This window comes from Mytilus edulis, chromosome 14, assembly GCF_963676685.1.
Source record: "Mytilus edulis chromosome 14, xbMytEdul2.2, whole genome shotgun sequence".
Lineage (NCBI taxonomy): Eukaryota > Metazoa > Mollusca > Bivalvia > Mytilida > Mytilidae > Mytilus > Mytilus edulis.
This window is the reverse complement of record NC_092357.1, coordinates 67427142-67445368: the sequence shown is the minus strand read 5'-3', so window position 1 is coordinate 67445368 and position 18227 is coordinate 67427142. Positions and strand designations below refer to the sequence as shown.

At 33.5% G+C, this 18227-nt stretch overlaps 1 protein-coding gene across 1 annotated transcript; it reads right to left on the bottom strand.

Moving 5' to 3' along the window:
- Nucleotides 1-2731: 2731 nt before the first annotated feature.
- On the bottom strand, nt 2732-16371 carry LOC139504416 (fibrinogen-like protein A). Its single transcript, XM_071294498.1, has 6 exons — nt 16323-16371; nt 14697-14836; nt 6533-6629; nt 5329-5334; nt 4799-4963; nt 2732-2997 (listed from the first exon to the last, which is right to left on the bottom strand). The coding sequence occupies exons 1-6, from the start codon at nt 16369-16371 to the stop codon at nt 2732-2734; spliced, it is 723 nt and encodes a 240-aa protein (XP_071150599.1).
- Between the last annotated feature and the right edge of the window lie 1856 nt (nt 16372-18227).

The following is an 18227-nucleotide window of genomic DNA, read 5'->3' as shown; positions in this document are numbered from 1 at the left end:
TTTTGTAAATGTCTAGTTTTTTTTTAAATAAATACAATTGATACTTAATTATTAAAGAGTGTTTTATTACAGCTCTAATTATTATTTGTTTTTTAAAGATTTTAGATATTTATACACATTAATAACAACCTGTGTTCTTTCTTTTTCGTTTTCTATTGTCAGATCAAGTCCAGCTCCTAACATTTTCCTTGGATGGTTTTCTTATACTAATTTTAGCTATAAGTATGGATACAATACAAGAAAACATAAACAAGAAGTAAAAATAATAATTTATATTATCTTATTCCTTCCTTTTAGATATAATTTGTTGGTTTCTGTAAAAAAAAAATGAGCTAATATTGATTTTGCCTCTAAATGATGACACTATATAAATTTCCTCAAAATTATTGCCAAGATAATCTAAAAAAAATTTCCCAAATAAAGCCAGAAATCATTTCCATAACAAATATTTAAAAAATGACATCCAGTCAGGTTTACTTGAACCAACTATGTTAGATATTATATATAACTGAGGTGTATTATTATCACATATGTCTCGACGTAATGGAAACTACAATTAAGTAAGCTATAATAGTATCAAATGTGGAGCAAAATATCCTTACCCTTTTGTTTTTGTCGGAGTTCTTGTTGCTCAGTCTTTATATGTTGTGTTTTTGTTAGTTGTTGTTTGTCTTTGGTACCTTTTTGTATTTTGCTATGGCGTTGTCAAATTATGTTTGACGGCTTGGTTTAAAAGTCCCTTTTGGTATCATATGAGTCTGTAACGGTTACAAAAAAAGATTGTACCGTTCTATATTTACGACTGAGAGTTGAAGTATTCTCTTTTGTAAATCTAACAGTGCCAATGTAAGTCGAACCTATATTGTATATTTGAAGACAAATATCACAAATTGATTATATAAAACAAATAAATGTTTATCAAAGAACAAGGGTCAATCTTAAAAGTATGACAATTTGATTTAAAATTTATCAGAATAGAATCTATTTTTAATAGCTAAATTCTTGTCAAATTACAAATTAGATCGAGTACATCATATGCTATCACTTTATGGTCTTTGATTTTTTGGAAATGAAAGCTTCAGAAAAAACTCGACTGCAACCTACGATTCAAAATTGTCTTTAGTTTTAAAATGTGAAGATATGTATTGTATTTTTTTGCAGGGGTTGTAGCCGAATTAGATCGAGTACATCATATGCTATCACTTTATGGTCTTTGATTTTTTGGAAATGAAAGCTTCAGAAAAACTCGACTGCAACCTACGATTCAAAATTGTCTTTAGTTTTAAAATGTGAAGATATGTATTGTATTTTTTTGCAGGGGTTGTAGCCGAAATTAATTGTCCTAAAACCTATAATACTTTTTTTAAAAGAAAGATTAAATCAAAACTCACGTTGCAACTAAAATTCAAAGTTAACGGTTCATAACTTCGAAATCTACAATTTGGTGTACCAAAAAGAAGTTATTTTGAGAAATAAATTTATGTTGCAATAATATTTTTGTGTTTTAAGTAAACATAGGACCTTATTAAAAGCATTAAAATGTAAAGACCAATTGTTACCCTCTTCGAACCAAGTCCCTTGCTACTACAGGTGGTTAAGAGACTTTGGAAGGACTTCTGCTACTTCAGAGTCCCTTTCCGCCAAAAAATGTATCCCATGGTTTTATCTAAAATTATAGGCTTCGTAGAACTTGAATTGCTCATATTGAGAAAAATGCCTTATTTTTTTTACATAAAATACATATATAAGACCGTTAGTTTTCTCGTTTGAATTGTTTTACATGGTCATTTCGGGACCTTTTATATTTTACTGTGTCGTATGGGCTTGGCCTATTGTTGAAGGCCGGACGGTGACCTATAGTTGTTAATTTCTGTGTCTTTTTGTCTCTTGTGGAGAGTGGTCTCATTGACAATATTACCACAACTTATTTTTATATATTGTATTTTCCCTAATTGTGTTCAAGAGCTGTTCTTAACTAAATGATAATTCCGATAAGGATTCCGCATGTTGTTTTCTATATCTATTATGGTTTTCAAAATGCTAGATATTCATACTTTAATTTAACTAAATAAATTATGCTTTTAGTTAAATTATGTCAATGGTCATTGATATACTTACCAAGACTGCAAAAGTAAAAAATAACATAAATACAAAACTCTAGGGACTTGATACAGTCATTTCCATGTGCAGAAGATTGTGGTCAATTCCTGTTTTGTTAAATTGGTCCTGTGGTTTCAGACAAAAAGATTGTTTAAAAAGTGAACGACGACGGATGCCATGTGGTGGCAATAACTCACATAACGGTGAGCTGGAAATATTCACATTGAATTATCTTTTAATTTTTTTTATTTAGATGTTTTATATTAGATTTGATTTAAAATGACCTCTATTACGACGATGGTGTAAGTGTGAAATCCCAAAGCTAATTTGTAGGTAAAAAAATATATAACCCTCTACAAAGTAGGTTAATGCCACTAAAAAGAAGTAATTTTCCAAAAAAAATTTATTGGTGCAGCTGTGTCATATTACAAATGTATCAACCATGAAAAAAAAATCCTACAATTGTATTGACTTGTTCAAGAGATCAAAGTTAGAAACATATCTCTTTATATGAGAATTCAGCTTTATATATTGATATTAATGAATAAAGGACTAAACATAATAAAATAAACACAGATAATATTTTTTGTATAATTTCAACCTACTTAGACAACATATTTGTTCCAATTGTTTAAATTTCCAAGTTAGGTTTCGTCATTATTTTTGTCTTTCTCAGCCCTTTTCTGACATCAAAAGTATACCAGTGATTGCTGTCTGCAGATTCCTCCTCTTTGTAAATTCCGTTTATATTGGAATAAGTGCAGGATGCGTACCACCATCCTCCCTTCTTTCGAGTAGCACAATTAGTACCGTGATATTCAATATCGTTGTCCTTATCTCGTGTGGTAAATTTCATACCGTTCATCGGCTGACCCGCTGAATCTTTCATGGAATCACCTGTAAAGCGAAATGGAATGACTAAAGAAATATGAACACTAACGAGTTTGATGGAGAGTTGTCTCATAAGCACTCATACCACATCTTCTTATAACTACTAACGGAAATTATCAAACTTAAAATTTGCTACTGCAAGGATCTGTACGTAGTCCTCTATGTCTTCTTTCTTAATGTTAAAAACATTTGTTCTCTATTCTTTTTTTTCCATTTCCCCATCATTCACTTTTCATCTTGATATTACAACCAATTATTCTCTATCCTGTTCTTTTTTGTCATTTTTTGTCATTTTTTTTTATTCGAGCGTCACTGATGAGTCTTTCGTAGAGCAAAAGCGCGTCTGGCGTAAATTTAAAATTGTAATCCTGGTATCTATGATGAGTTTATTTGCAACCACTGAGTCGATGCCACTGCTGGCGAAAATTTATTTTCCCGAGGGTATCACCAGCCCAGTAGTCAGCACTTCTGTGTTGTTTTTTGTAAAACTAAGGCTTTTCTACCTCAGGAATAGACAATCTTAGCTGTATTTGGCAAAACATTTAGGAATTCGTGGTCCTCAATGCTCTTCAACTTCGTACTTTATTTGGCCTTTTAGACATTTTTTTATTCGAGCGTCACTGATGAGTCTTTTGTAGACGAAACGCGTCTGGCGTAAATATAAAAAATTGATCCTGGTGTCTATAATGAGTTTATTATTACATTTAGCGATATTCTGCACTTTTTGCCCATTAATTTCTATTCTGTTAACCTTATGCAGGCCATCCTTAATTAATTACGCTTATCACAAAAGGATAAGAAAGTCATCCGTATAGACAGCATAAAACAAAAACGTCCTTAATAATTTAAGGAAAACTATGCTTAAGAGAGTTGGACCTTAAGGACAATTACACAACTTTATGAACTGGACTCAAGAAATCCTAGATGTTTTCATACAGAACCAAAAGCTAAAAACCTAAAAAAAAATACGTTTGTTGTATACATGAATATAAAAAACTTCAAAAATACATTTATAGGGAAATTAATATTTAGTTCCAAAAGCATGTAAAAGTTGTTTGACAGTACGGTCAAAAAGAGGCTTAAGAGAAAGGATGAGGATATACATTTGACCGTATAATGGATATGTAATCATAAAGAATCATGTATAGTCGTCACCTACCGTTAAGGGGAAATAAAGAGATACTACGTCTACTAGATTCTAGGACTTATTTGAATTAATAAAAGGTTGTGTATAATAGTAGGGTTATGCATATATTTTATATCTTTAGTGAAGTTGATAATAAACTTAGTACCTTCGTACAGCTGTATATAAAATTAGTACTTAAGTAGGCAATGTATACTAATTGCAGGGATAGAAAATATCGCTAATGTGGAAAAACATTTCTTATTTAGGGTAGAAAGTATAAACAATAAAAATACTGATCTCCGAGGAATTTCAAAACGGTAAGTCCCCAATCAAATGGCAAAATCAAAATCTTAAACACGTCAAACGGATGGACAAAAAACAGTCACATTCCTGACTCGGAACAGGCACCCTCTCATGTTGAAAATTGAGGACCAAACCTGGTTTCACAGCTAGCTCAATCTCTCACGGGTACGACAGTCGCACTAAATTCAACGATATTGACAACGATGCGTGAACAAAACAGACAGACAATATAGGTAAAATTGTAAATCCCAAGGAGGGCTGTATATATATACAGCAGTCAACATTGTGTTGTAATATTAATCACTAAAAAAAGAAAATATGTAACAAAGAAGCACAAAATTGAATTTAGACCAAGCAAATTAACGAATGATATAGTACCTGCTGTTCCATGATAGTCAGAAATGCTCAATAGGTACTCTGTACCCTCGACACCAACGTTAAATTTGCCGTAGATAGCATAGGCTGTATTTCCGGAATAATCTTCAAGGTCAAACCGGACTTTGTAAAGTCCTTGATCAGTAATATAGTGAAGATTATCATTTCCTGAAGTTACAAAACATTTTTTAATTATCCTTGAAAGCAAATACTGTGGATTCATTAATTTTCGTTGGATGCCAATTTTCGTGGGAACAGAGGAACCACGAATTGGAATTTTCAACGAAATACAAGTTTTCTAAAAGAACTTTGCAAAAAGTACGAATTTAAATATCCACGAATATGCAAGTTTTCATCAATCCACGAAAATTGGTACACACAAAAATAAATGAATCCACAGTAACGAAGATAAATGAAGACTTTCTTATTGGAATGTGTTATGCATGTTCGTGCAAGAGCAATTTTTTTAACCATTTTATATGTTTCTCTTTATTATTTGTTGTTTTTCAGTATATCACTAATTTGTCAATTACTGCTATCTGAAATAAAAGGCATATATTTAAATCATTGCTTAAATTTTTTACAAATTTACAGCTTAATTAATGTGGTTTTTTTTAACGCCACTTTTTAGGGGGCTCGCGGGTCTAAATGAATTTTTTTATTTAATATAGGATTTCTCTATATTTTTCTATAAATGAACTTTATCTTATACTTAATAGAAAAATGAAATAAAAAAATGGGGTCACCGTTCATTTTCGCTCACAATCTGCCTTCGAAAGAAGCATACATTTTTGTTAATGTCCTTTTTTTCTGTTGAACTAATAGGAGAAATAGCGGCAATATCGAAATAAAAAAAGAACTAAATTACAGAAATCGCTAAATTTTTACAATTATTTAGTTTATGTACAGCTTATTCGAAAACAACAATAAAAAATATAGGTCACCGATGAGTTAAAAAAGATATTTTAATTTTAATGCCAAAAAATGACATTTTTGCACCAAAGGGAGATAATTTGGAGCTTTTTCAATGATATCTACATTTTAAAAGTCCGCTGGGGCCAACACGAATTGATTTTTTGGAATGATTTTTGTACCATATGATAAAGTGACAGCTACTTAAGGTAATCAATAAAATTTGTAATGAAAAATTAATGTTTATTTTTTTCTGAAAATCTTATACCCTCGAGCCTCCTTAAGCACAACATTTATACTTTTTCGTGGCGGCCAGTATTAATTGGTGGAGGAAGCCGGAGTGCCCGGAGAAAACCACTGACATTCGATAGGAAAACTGACAATCCTATTCAATTAAGATTGAAGTCGATTGCACCCGTATCAAGTGTTGGCTAGTGAGTACAGTAGTAACTACTTAGATCACTCGGCCACCGAGGCCCCCAAATTTACAGATATTATTGGTTGAACTTTATAACTTACTATGTTAGTTCGTTATGAATAATAAAAAATATGTATGACTCAACAACCAAACAACTGTACAAAAAAGATATTAAGAAGCATTCAACAACAAACAGGAGTCTTTATTGAAATGAAATATCATTGATATGGTCATAATTATAAATTAAATGTTTACAAATCTTTAATTTTTTCGCTAGATAACAGAAACCAGATTGTCAAAAATATGTTCATTAGTTTATAGTTTTAGTGTATTTAAATTTTGAGGATTTTTGTTTTGTGGATATATCAACTATTTCATAACTCCCGTGAATATCTAATTATATCTACCCAGCCAATGTTCTCCTATGATGTCACCAAATCCAGATTTGTAATTACTCCAAATCCTGTCAAAACTTACTGTACCATTAAACCGTCTTTGAATAACCTATAACGGAAACATGATTTAAATAATAAAATTGAGAATGGAATGTGTCAAAGAAACAACAACCCAACCATAGAACAGACAACAGCAGAATATCACCAATAGGTCTTCAATGCAACGAGAAACTGCGTCACACGGAGGCGTTCTCCTTTTTTTTTTTTTTTTTTTTTTGCCTTTTTGCCTTTTTTTTTTTATTCGAGCGTCACTGATGAGTCTTTTGTAGACGAAACGCGCGTCTGGTGTAAAAACAAAAAGTCATCCTGGTATCTATGATGAGTTTATTTACACTATTTGCCTGTCATCACCAAGTATGTTGTCAGAAATATTAATTTTATACACTGATGTTTTTTGTTATTCATTAATCATGTGTTTCTTTGTCTAATACGTTTTCCTATTATTTGTATTGTAGTCCTGTAATATTATGTCGTCATTTCTATATTATATTTAACATTGCCATTAAAGTGCGAGGTTTGGCATGCCACAAAACCAGGTTCAACCCACCATTTTTTCCTTTAAAAATGTCCTGTACCAAGTCAGGAATATGGCCATTGTTATATTATAGTTCGTTTCTGTGTGTGTTACAATTTAACGCTGCGTCGTTTGTTTTTTCTTATTTTTTAGTGTAAATTGACATTGCGATAAGACGTGTCATGGTACTTGTCTATCCCAAATTCATGTATTTGGTTTTGATGTTATATTTGTTATTCTCGTGGGATTTTGTCTGATGCTTGGTCCGTTTCTGTGTGTGTTAGTTACATTGTAGTGTTGTGTCGTTGTTCTCCTCTTATATTTATGCGTTTCCGTCAGTTTTAGTTTGTTACCCCGATTTTGTTTTTTGTCCATGGATTTATGAGTTTGAACAGCGGTATACTACTGTTGCCTTTATTTAGAACAACTTAAAGAACTTGTATATATTTTTCATAGTACGATATGTCTTATAGGTCGGGACAAAAACCGTGAATTCGTTTCACCATATGTACGTTTTATATGAATCCCGAAACAAAATTGTCTGTTAGTAATATTGATACTATCAAGAATCTTGCATCAGACTACTAACACAAAGATTCCTGGTACGATCCCCGCTCAATTTCAGTGACTCGATTTTCTGCTCTCTTTTGACACCATTTGCGAGTATGGTCTTGAGGAAACGATGATAGTCCGTCGGAAGAGGACGATAAATGACTGACCCACCATATATTTTGCACGTTAAAGACACCCTTGAAGATTTCGAAAAACAGCACATTAATGCCGCTACAAGGCAGCGCTCGCACCTGCAAATTGGAAAGGGCTTAATATCACTTGCAAAAACTAATTTCGCAATCCACTGTAAATAAATACGTTTAAACTAAGAATCTTGCTGTAAATTAAGCGGAAAAGATGCGACAGACAATATTCGTTATGAATTGATTTTGGGATGTTTTATCAAGTATCTTGTTGAACTATTTTGGCCATTGCATACGTTCTCACGAATTTCAAAAAGAACTGCACATATTTATCTTGATGGAAAAATTTGTAAATTAGCATTATATTATTAATCTCATAGAATATAAACCGGAAATCATGAATAATGTATGAATATGTTAGATGTTTATTAGAAGATTAATGTTCGTGTATCTTCACTAAATGCCTTAATAAAAAAAAAAGATTTGGTATGATTGCCAATGAGACAGACCAAATGACTTAGACATTAAAACAACTTGTTTAATATGAAAGAGTATAGCGGGACAAATCTTCTCCGATATACTCAAGGTTCAAAGGGTTTAATACACTCCCACGAAATACGATTGACAAACTGCCTATTTAACCGTTTTTCGTTAAAAAAAAAAAAGAAAAAAAGAGGCTAAAAATAACAAAAGAATGCTCAAACTCAAAAGTCGACAAACAAACTGACGATGTGATGGCAAAAAATAAAAAAAACATAGAAAACTAATGACTGAGCAACACGAACTCGACTAAAAAACGGTGCTTATCTAGGGTTCTCCGGAAGGGTAGGCAGATCTTGCTCCACATGTGTTAACTGGTTGGTTATTATATTTAGATCACAGTCGCATTTATAGTAAAAATTAAGTTTCTTAAAAAATACCATTGCATTTTTACTTCATAATTTATTTGCTATAATCAAGTTGACCATCTATAACATCGGAGCGTGGGTACATGGCACTGCATCAACTAGTTAGACGATTGCCATTTGAAACTAGTCCTGTTCTGACAATGATAACGTAAAAAACATCTATCAACCAGAACAGTGAGAAACAGGTTAAAATCACAAGGACTGAAGAGTTATTAGACGTTCCATGTTATCTGATCAACATCCACGATTGAATTTGGCATGGTGTTTATCGCACGGTGGATTGAACTTGTAACCTGCATGGCACAAGATCCATTGGTCGGACGACAGCCGGTTTCTACGGCTTGAAACAGATTGGCGAATGGGAAATTGGAGACAGAAAAATACGGCACATACGATTAAGAAAATTCTCTGTAATGATATTAGGTTGCATCCCTTGTGATAACAAGTTGGACTTGGTGAAAAAAATTGAACACTGTGACAACACTTTTAATAATTTCATGCGTCCGTTGCGCTTTTCTGGATGAATCTGCATCAGGAACGCTCAAAGCCAATTATTTGAAATCCGAGGATGTAGAAGTAAACGAAACCATTGAAAAGCTATATGACAAAACTACCTAAAACAAGTGGCCAAATTCATCTAAGGTTAACTTTGCCTGGTGAGTTTTTTTTTTTAACTTTAAAAATGTATAAACGGAAATTTTAGAAAGGTTTGTTATTAATCATGTCAGAACCGATGTAATGACTATTGAGCTGATGATACCCGACATACGAGGAAACCTTACAGGTGATCAATACACTAGGGAAATTCTTCAGCCGTTTGTTATTTCCATTTTAACAACCATCCACTAGCGGCAAGACCTGTGTTTACGAATGCCGATGACAGGCCGCATCGTACAAAGTTGAAAGCGTTACTTATCTTCAATTTCCAGCCATGAGTCAACAATGGAATCCGGTAGAGTATGTTGGGACACATTTGTCAGTTTGAATCAGACTTGCACCGGGAATGGCAACAGCTATATAAGAATAGGGAGATAAGGAATGATTGACATTGAGAAAACTATCCACCATAGAAGAAATCCAATGACATACTGGAGTGATCAGATCTAGAGTTGAGGCCGTCATCCAAGCACTTTTCACTTGGTAATACGCGTTACACAATGGATGTCGTTACGTAAGACGATTTCATCGGTCATTATGAGCTCACAATGACAATACTTACATGTACATGTTTTAGTTTTGGGTTGTGATTTTGTGATACTTTATTCATTAAATCATCGTTTCTGTTTAATTTTAATGCTTATGTAAAGTATTAACAGTCAACATTTATATGTTTACGATCATTTGGCAGGTCATATCATAGCTCTAATAGTTTCATTTTCATTTCGAAACGCGTGTCGGTGCCTATATTTTTTCTGTGTGTATAAATTGTTCCTAAGATATATTTTTAGTTTTAGTTCTTGTGTATAATTTGGAGTTTAGTATGACGTCAATTTTCATTGAACTAGCATATATATATATGGTTATTGGTTATGGGGCCAGCTGAAGGACGCGTCCGGGTGCGGGAATTTCTCGCTGCCTTGAAGACCTATAGGTGACCTTCTACTGTTCTATGGTTGGATTGACACATTCCCCATTTCCATTCTCAATTTTATTTGAAAGAGTAATCATTGCAAGATGTGCGAAAATCTTTTTCGCAAAAAACACAAAGTAATTAGAAACGACTCAGATGCAATTCAAATTATTTGTCAAATATTTCAATTGAAATGAAATGAACCAGAGTTTTAACTTACTTGATTGTGTATTTTACTGTGTATCATTAAAGTTCGTTTCCACAGTTGGATTTCGCTTTTCGGGACGCTTTAAACTGGATAAGCATTAAGCATTGTGTAACAATAATATTCATCGACTCATCTTCATGGTTACTAGGACAAACAATATACTGTGGATTTATTATTATTCGTTGAATACCAATTTTCGTGGATTTAGTGCACGCCTGGTAAACCATCTAATCTCAACCAAAATGTTGAGACGGAAAAAAGTATTCTGGCACTTCCTGTTGAGTCTTTCTGGTTCAAAATATCCAAAATAAACACAGGGTAGGTCGACTTTTCGTCAATTTACTGAAAATCAACGACTTTTTTGTAAATAGGAGAATGTCATGCCATAGATAAATGATAATTGTAGCTAATATGTCTCTGTTTGGTTCAAAATATCTGAAATTGAAGTCACAATCACTTTTCTCCTGCGGATTATCATGTTTACTTTCTTTGAATCCGATAAAACTGCTATGATATTAATGACCTAGCAAGAAAATATGTCAATTATTTGTGTTTTTTTTTATGCTTTACGATAACCACGTCTGTAAATTGCAAAAATATTTTTTGTCAAGCCTATTCTAAGCAGAAAAATGAAAAATTCTAAATGGTTGAGATATAAAGGTACTGGTTGAGTCTTTCTGTCACAATGTTGAGACTTTCTGGTAACTTTGTGTCATAAAGTATATTATTGTTAAAATATTGGCGCTGAGGTTTCAAAGTTCAAATTAACTACGACTAGCAATCCTAAACGCATGCAATATTACTATATAAAGACAAAAACTGCTAAAATAGCTATGCTTAAGTTTAATTTAAATAATTAAATGTAATTTCTGTTGTAAAAATAAAGTTATTTCCCAAAATGAACAACGAAACTTTATCAGTGAGCGGTACTATTCGAGTTTACCTTTTTGCGGTTAACCTGATATATATGTTTTCTGTCTGTGGTAAGTTAAAATCTAAATACTGATACAATTTTGATAAACATGCAGCAAAAAATGACGTTTGTTCCTCTATTCATGAATATTTGATAAATATGAGTTATTTCTGAATACAAATTGCATATTTTTTAATGATACTTATAAAATACAGAAATTACCGATTATTTAACAAAAAAAACATTTGTGTTTATCGTTTAAAACAAAAAAGTTATGTCTTACTTTCGAAAAAGAAAATGAGGACACAAATCTGAATTTTTAGCAAATATACAAAATTTCGAACTCATTTTACTCAAAAAGTAGCACATGAAGGTATATTTTTTTTTTATTGCATATTTGATTTAATGAGGTAAAAAATAGCCTATATGCAAATTTTCATCAACTTGTAAATACAGGTTCAAAACTGTATCGTATGCCCTTAATACAACCACTACGACTATTCTACGGTTATGCTCAGCAGTTCAAGACCGTATCCTTTACAAAAGTCGATTCTAGTCTAATTGTATTATCTGGTTCTGTCCTGGCCTTTTATAGCATTTTTTAATAGTATTAACCAATGTTGTTTTCCTATATTATATGTCTCTAATTTGTGTCTAATCTTACGTACTTGTATGTAATGTCATGAAAGCTCTTTATAGGGCCCTTTAATTGGAAATAAAATATTTTTTTTCTTATTCTTATTCTAGAACGATCGTAATGAGGACGTTGTGACAGAAAAAAAAACATGAAAATAACGAATTTTCCGTGACATTTTATGCCACTTATACCACGACCTCAACACGCTTTGAATTTATTTTAGATCGCTGTGAGCGTTGTGCGATCGTGGTCTAGTGTGCCGAGGGTATTCTCAATATCCGCTCGACATTTATTAAAAAAGGGAACTAACAGCTAGGAAATTTAAGAGTAACTCAAAACGATTTTAAGGTGGTATGGGTGTCTTTCTCCATCTTGGATCGTAAAAAACAGAGAACCAAAGGTCCAGACTTTCTATCAAGTCAGCAAAATTTGATGCAGGAATGCAGATATTTAATGTGAATTTTCATTTTATGTCCGTTATGTAATGAACAAATAAAACGGACTTGTAGTATGCCGAGAAATGGTAGGGGTTGAAAAGAATTAGAAAACAAATATCAGAATAAAAAGCCAATAACTTTGCCTGATCATGATTTAGAAGATCATATAAAAAAGAAGATGTGGTATGATTGCTAATGAGATAACTCTCCACATGACACCAACATGACACAGAAATTAACAACTATAGGTAACCATACGGCCTTCATTAATGATCAAAGCCCATACCGCATACATGTAGTCAGTTATAAAAAGCCGTAAATATGCATGATACTAAAGAAAACCAACATACCAATAATTGTTTTTTCCTGACGCGATTTTCAATTGGTGTGTATCCGTCTTATAGTCAATTATCGTTCTGTTATCCTTCTGTTCATGTCCGTCTCACATCCGTTTTATCCTTTATATGTCCGGTAACTTGAGATTGTTAGTGAACCTGTCTACCGGACCTCCAACGGATGTTTAACGGACGAGTAACAGATACAAAACTAACACAGAACGGACGAGTATTGTAAACAAAAAAACAGACGCCTACTGGACACTTCATCCGTTGAACGTCCGTTCAAAGGTTTTTAACATGCTAAAATTTTTCCACCGGACCAACCGGACGTCGACTGATAAAGTTGATACTGAACGGAATGAAACAGATATGTACGGACGTCTATAACGGATAACAACATTCGTTTCACGGAACGAACGAATTGAAAAAAAGTTATCCGTGCGGCGTCCGTTCGCGCTATCTGGTAAGGTGTGACTGGAGATTTAAGCATATGTTACACTTTTTTTTTTTTAACGATAACAAATATTTTATTGCATGTTACACCTTAACGGATAGCGCAAACGGATTACTTTTTACAATCCGTTCATGTCCGTAAGACGTCCGTTAATTTTCGTTTCATGTCCGTTCAACATCCGTGATATCCATCAATGGCCCTTCTGTCCGGTGGAGAATTTCGAGCATGTTCAATACTTTGAATTAACGGACATTCAACGGATGAAGTGTACAACCAAAGGTCTCTTTAGAAGCTGCCTGCCATAACTATACAGACACGAATAAAATGACAGTTGAAAAAGATAAGATTAAAATGACAGTTGAAATGTCAAACAATATACGGCAAGTTTATGAATTTTGGCGGTTGTACATTTGTATGTATAATTGATACTAAGCTAGTTGAAAATTTCAATCACCAGAAGATCTCAACATTGTTCCAGAATATCTCAACCGATACCAGAAAATCTCAACATGATCTACTTCATAACATATTTAGCTTAATTAAATTATATTAGTAAACAAAAGGAGCAAACTGTTATTTTATGTTTATAAGGTTTTAGAAAAATACTAATTTACTGATATATACGTAGTTTATCAATGATTTCACTGTAATTTTGTCAATAGCCGACTGCACTGGCCACATTTACCCGCAGGAGAAAAGTAATTACAATGTCATTTTAAATCATATTGGTCCGTGTTATACACGAAACAAATCCTAATTCAATTATCTATGGCATGACATTCTCCTATTTTACAAAAAAGTCATTGATTTTCAGTAAATTGACGAAAAGTCGACCTACCCTGTGTTTATTTTGGATATTTTGAACCAGAAAGACTCAACAGGAAGTGCCAGAATACTTTTTTCCGTCTCAACATTTTGGTTGAGATTAGATGGTTTACCAGGCGTGTAGTGGGTACAGCTGCAACACGAAATCAAATGTTCAACGAATGTCAAATTTAGCAAGTTTTGTATGCAAACTTCTACCAAACCACGTAAATTAAATACCAACAAACATGTGATTTTTCTATCGCCCACAGTATAAACTATATTTAAATGCAATCAGAGATCGCTGGCAAATATTTAAATGCATTGCAAAATATCCTAACAGCATTTTCTGTTTATTGCCTACATGTTTCCAATCTTTAAAGCGGTTTTATATTGATACACTCAAACATGTGTAGACCCTGCACGGCATGTGTAAGTTATCATATACAGTGTAACTTAAGTTATCCGACACACTGGAGGACCAGGAAAAAAAATTCGGATTAAGCAAGGTGTCGGATTACTCAGGTTTTTTCTACAAGGATATTCATATTTTGGGACAATCGGTTAAAGCAGGGTGTTGGAATACTCAGGTGTCAGATTAGGCAGGATGCACTGTTTCTCAACTAAATGGAGCTTACCGTCCAACCTCCATCATCAGTCACCATATCACAGAAAACAGATATATCAACACCATTTTGTGGTCGTATGGTATAAACTCCACTGCACGTTCCTGGTGACAGATCACTACAATCATTAGGCAAAGGGCCGATAACTCTTTCTGAAAATTAGAAGATGTTAATAATGTCATCATTTTAAGAAGATAAGGTGAAATATACCATAAGAATATTCGACTCATGATTAAGACAAGCTGACTAGGCCATGGCAAAAAATCGAAAAACGTCAAAAAACGAACACAACAAATAAAAACAAAATAAAGACTACACGAATCCCAACATAATAACTGATGGATTTTATGTTCCCGGAAGAGTAAGCAGATCCTTCTCAAATATTTGCACCTATTTTTGATGTCACATTTGCGGAAAATAGGACGTGAATTTTGTTACGGCAGTTGAAACATAGCCGTAACAATTTCTGAAACAGATATTCCATACCGGTAAACCAATTAGGTATTGCGTTCTTAGAATTTTCGAAGGGTTGGCTTCAACAATACTTCATTTAGTGGGAGATATTATGGACATAATTGTGCAAATCGTGATACAAGCATGAAATTATGTATACAGGTAGGCTAAATGATAATTAAAAAAAATCAGCTGCTGGCCATAAAAAAAAATCATTTTTTTCAAAATGGCCACCGCTCATTTGGAAATGGCGTCATATTTAATTGGCTACATTCCATAAATCCTTTAAAAGCTGTTTTATAGGTATAATCCAATGTAAGTTTTGATAAAACTTCATTTAGAATTCCTACAGTACGATGAAACAATACATACATGAAAAAAAATGGTGACTTCCGGTTCCAAAATGGCGGCAACAACGTGGAAAATGTCAATTTTATTATTTTTTTTAACTTAACAAGAGATGTCACGGTCTTTGTTAGGTTCAAATGCATATATACAGGCTGCCTATCTTATAATTATCTGACAGTTACCAATACACACACCTGTACAAGGAAGACCAGAACGGTAGTATTTACAGTCAAAAAAATCCCGACACGAGGATGGAACGACAGCCAAAGAAGTCCATTTTTGTTACCAACTGCCATTGTTTTTGTTTCTACCATCCAACTCCAGTGTTCATGACGTACATCAACCTGTCGAATGCATAAATCCGGATGTGCCCAAATATGTCCACCTTGATATGATTCTCTTTTAGTCCGGAATAGAACCTCTGGTAGGCATCATAAAGCTGCTGCTTCCTAACAAACGATTCAAATCGTGCCTTGTTAACAGCAAATGTTGATGTTGCCATCATGATGCAAACAAATGCTTCTATGGTGTCAATGTCTGTGTTCTAATACAAAAGCGGGGTAAAAACGTTCGTTACATCTGGAAATACTTTCCATGTCTGCCAAGCTGACCTCTTCACTTTCCCATGAAATGCCTACACAGTGTCACATCCATTGAATGCATGGCAGAAAGGAAGAGCACCTACACGAGGACCAAACCAATTTGCTATGACATGTAGAGGAAGCCATAGAAAGTCTTCAAAAACCTATTCACAATTTGTCCACATCTTATCTTACGATTGTTGCGATTTCTAATACTACTACGTCCATGTCAGTACTACTTAAAATTCCTTTGTACCATCATTTTCAGCGGCCTGCATAACATTACCAATGATCTGTTTCTTCATGGTTACAAGGGGATAGCTTGGAAGTTTCCGTATTGAAATTGCAAAGAATATTTTCACCTTTAGTAACATAAGCATTTTAATAAATAACTATAGAAACCATTATGTCAGCAAGAAGCATGAACAAATTCGTTTTGTTGTCATCTTCACAGCAAAAACTACTCCAAATCCTAAAAGATGTTACCAGAACCAACAACTTTCCGTCTAGCACCAGTACCTTGCTTTTTTTCTCTCGTCCCAGCCTTTAAATTATTCATTTAGTAAACATCAAATACAATGTTTACTCTTGGATACTTATTGTTAAAAGATTATAGGTAAGGCAGTGTGACATCATTTGAATAATCATCAAATATTCATGCCCCACGTTGTGACCTGGAATTAACCATTACTGCTACCCCACCGACAAATGCGTCAGAATTTGGATCAGTTGATGCCCAATCGCAAAATGTATTAAGTAGACTCGTTTGTTGCGATTTAATATAACAGTTTAAAGTGATATTCTGCGAGAAAGAGGAGCATATTGGTTTTCATGGCTAATGAAATCTTTAAAGTCAAACTGTCAGTTTGACAAGAAATTAAGTCATAGAAAAGAGATCGCAGTCACTTTTAAGGATCTCCAGCTTTGTTTTTGACAAAGAAGTTTCCAGTTTCATTTTAAACCTTTTATAGGGAATTGCTCTTTTTTATCTGGTTATATAAAAAGCAGATTCACCTTCGTTTTGCATTTGCCTCAAAAGGTCTTTGTATTGTTTGGACCCAATATCTTGGAGTTTATAAACATATATTACCCGCTTCTGAATCAGCAACATCTTTAGGGGAGTCAATTGTGTACAAATCTTACGACTCATCTAGAAATGAATTTCTAAACTCGTTCATTACGTTGGAAGGCCTTTGGAGTTTTTCATAGAAATACTTTTGTGTATCGTAGAGTCTTCATGACGTCGTTCATCTATTGTAGAATGACTCAAACCACTATATCTTTCAAATTTATCTAGCAGTCTACTGACTTCTGGTCCAGCTACCATTCATAGTCTCAAAGGGATCTTCGGTTAAACGTATGGCACCAACATCGTCCTTCACAATTGCATTATTCTGTTTTTGTGTCTGATCAATTGTAATATAAAAAAAAAACTTTCTGGTCTTACGCATAGTAAAATTACCACTTGCAAATTCCATTGATACCTTTGGGTGATGTTCGTGAAGGGAAGTCAGATCTCGGAAATGAATCAGTAACCATCGACAAAAATTAACATGATCAAGACAAACAAAATACGGCATCAAGCTTTGTAAAGTACGATATATGACTTGTGGAATGGGCGTAATCCCGAAAGCACCAGAAGTGCTTAGTTTATAAATGAACGCGATATATTAAACTGTGGTCTGAATTACTCTTTTTCCGTTCACCAGTTGATCAAATACTTATACGTCACAGAGTCATGAGCTATATTGTCTGCGTTTACGCTTTCATAATCTGACATTATCAATTCAAGCAAAACACATCTGTTATCTGATGCACGTGTTTAGTCCTAATTACATTTGAACATTGAACATTGTTGCAATATCGGCTTCGGTGAGGGCACTTGTCCATGTTCTATCACACAATATTTCACTCAGACTTTTAAAACAAGCCATTGCATTGTACAATCCACCAAACATGACGATAAACTTATCTTTTCCGTACAAATCTGGCCATTCCCACTGAAATTGCTTATTCAATACCAAAGTGGTTGATCTGCAGCTATAATATATGGTTGCCTGGGATTTAGAAAGTTAACCACCTTGTTCGCCTTATCCAATAAATGCTTAATCATTGCACATGAAAGGGCGTATTTTTAAACAGTGGCATCATAGAAGTTACA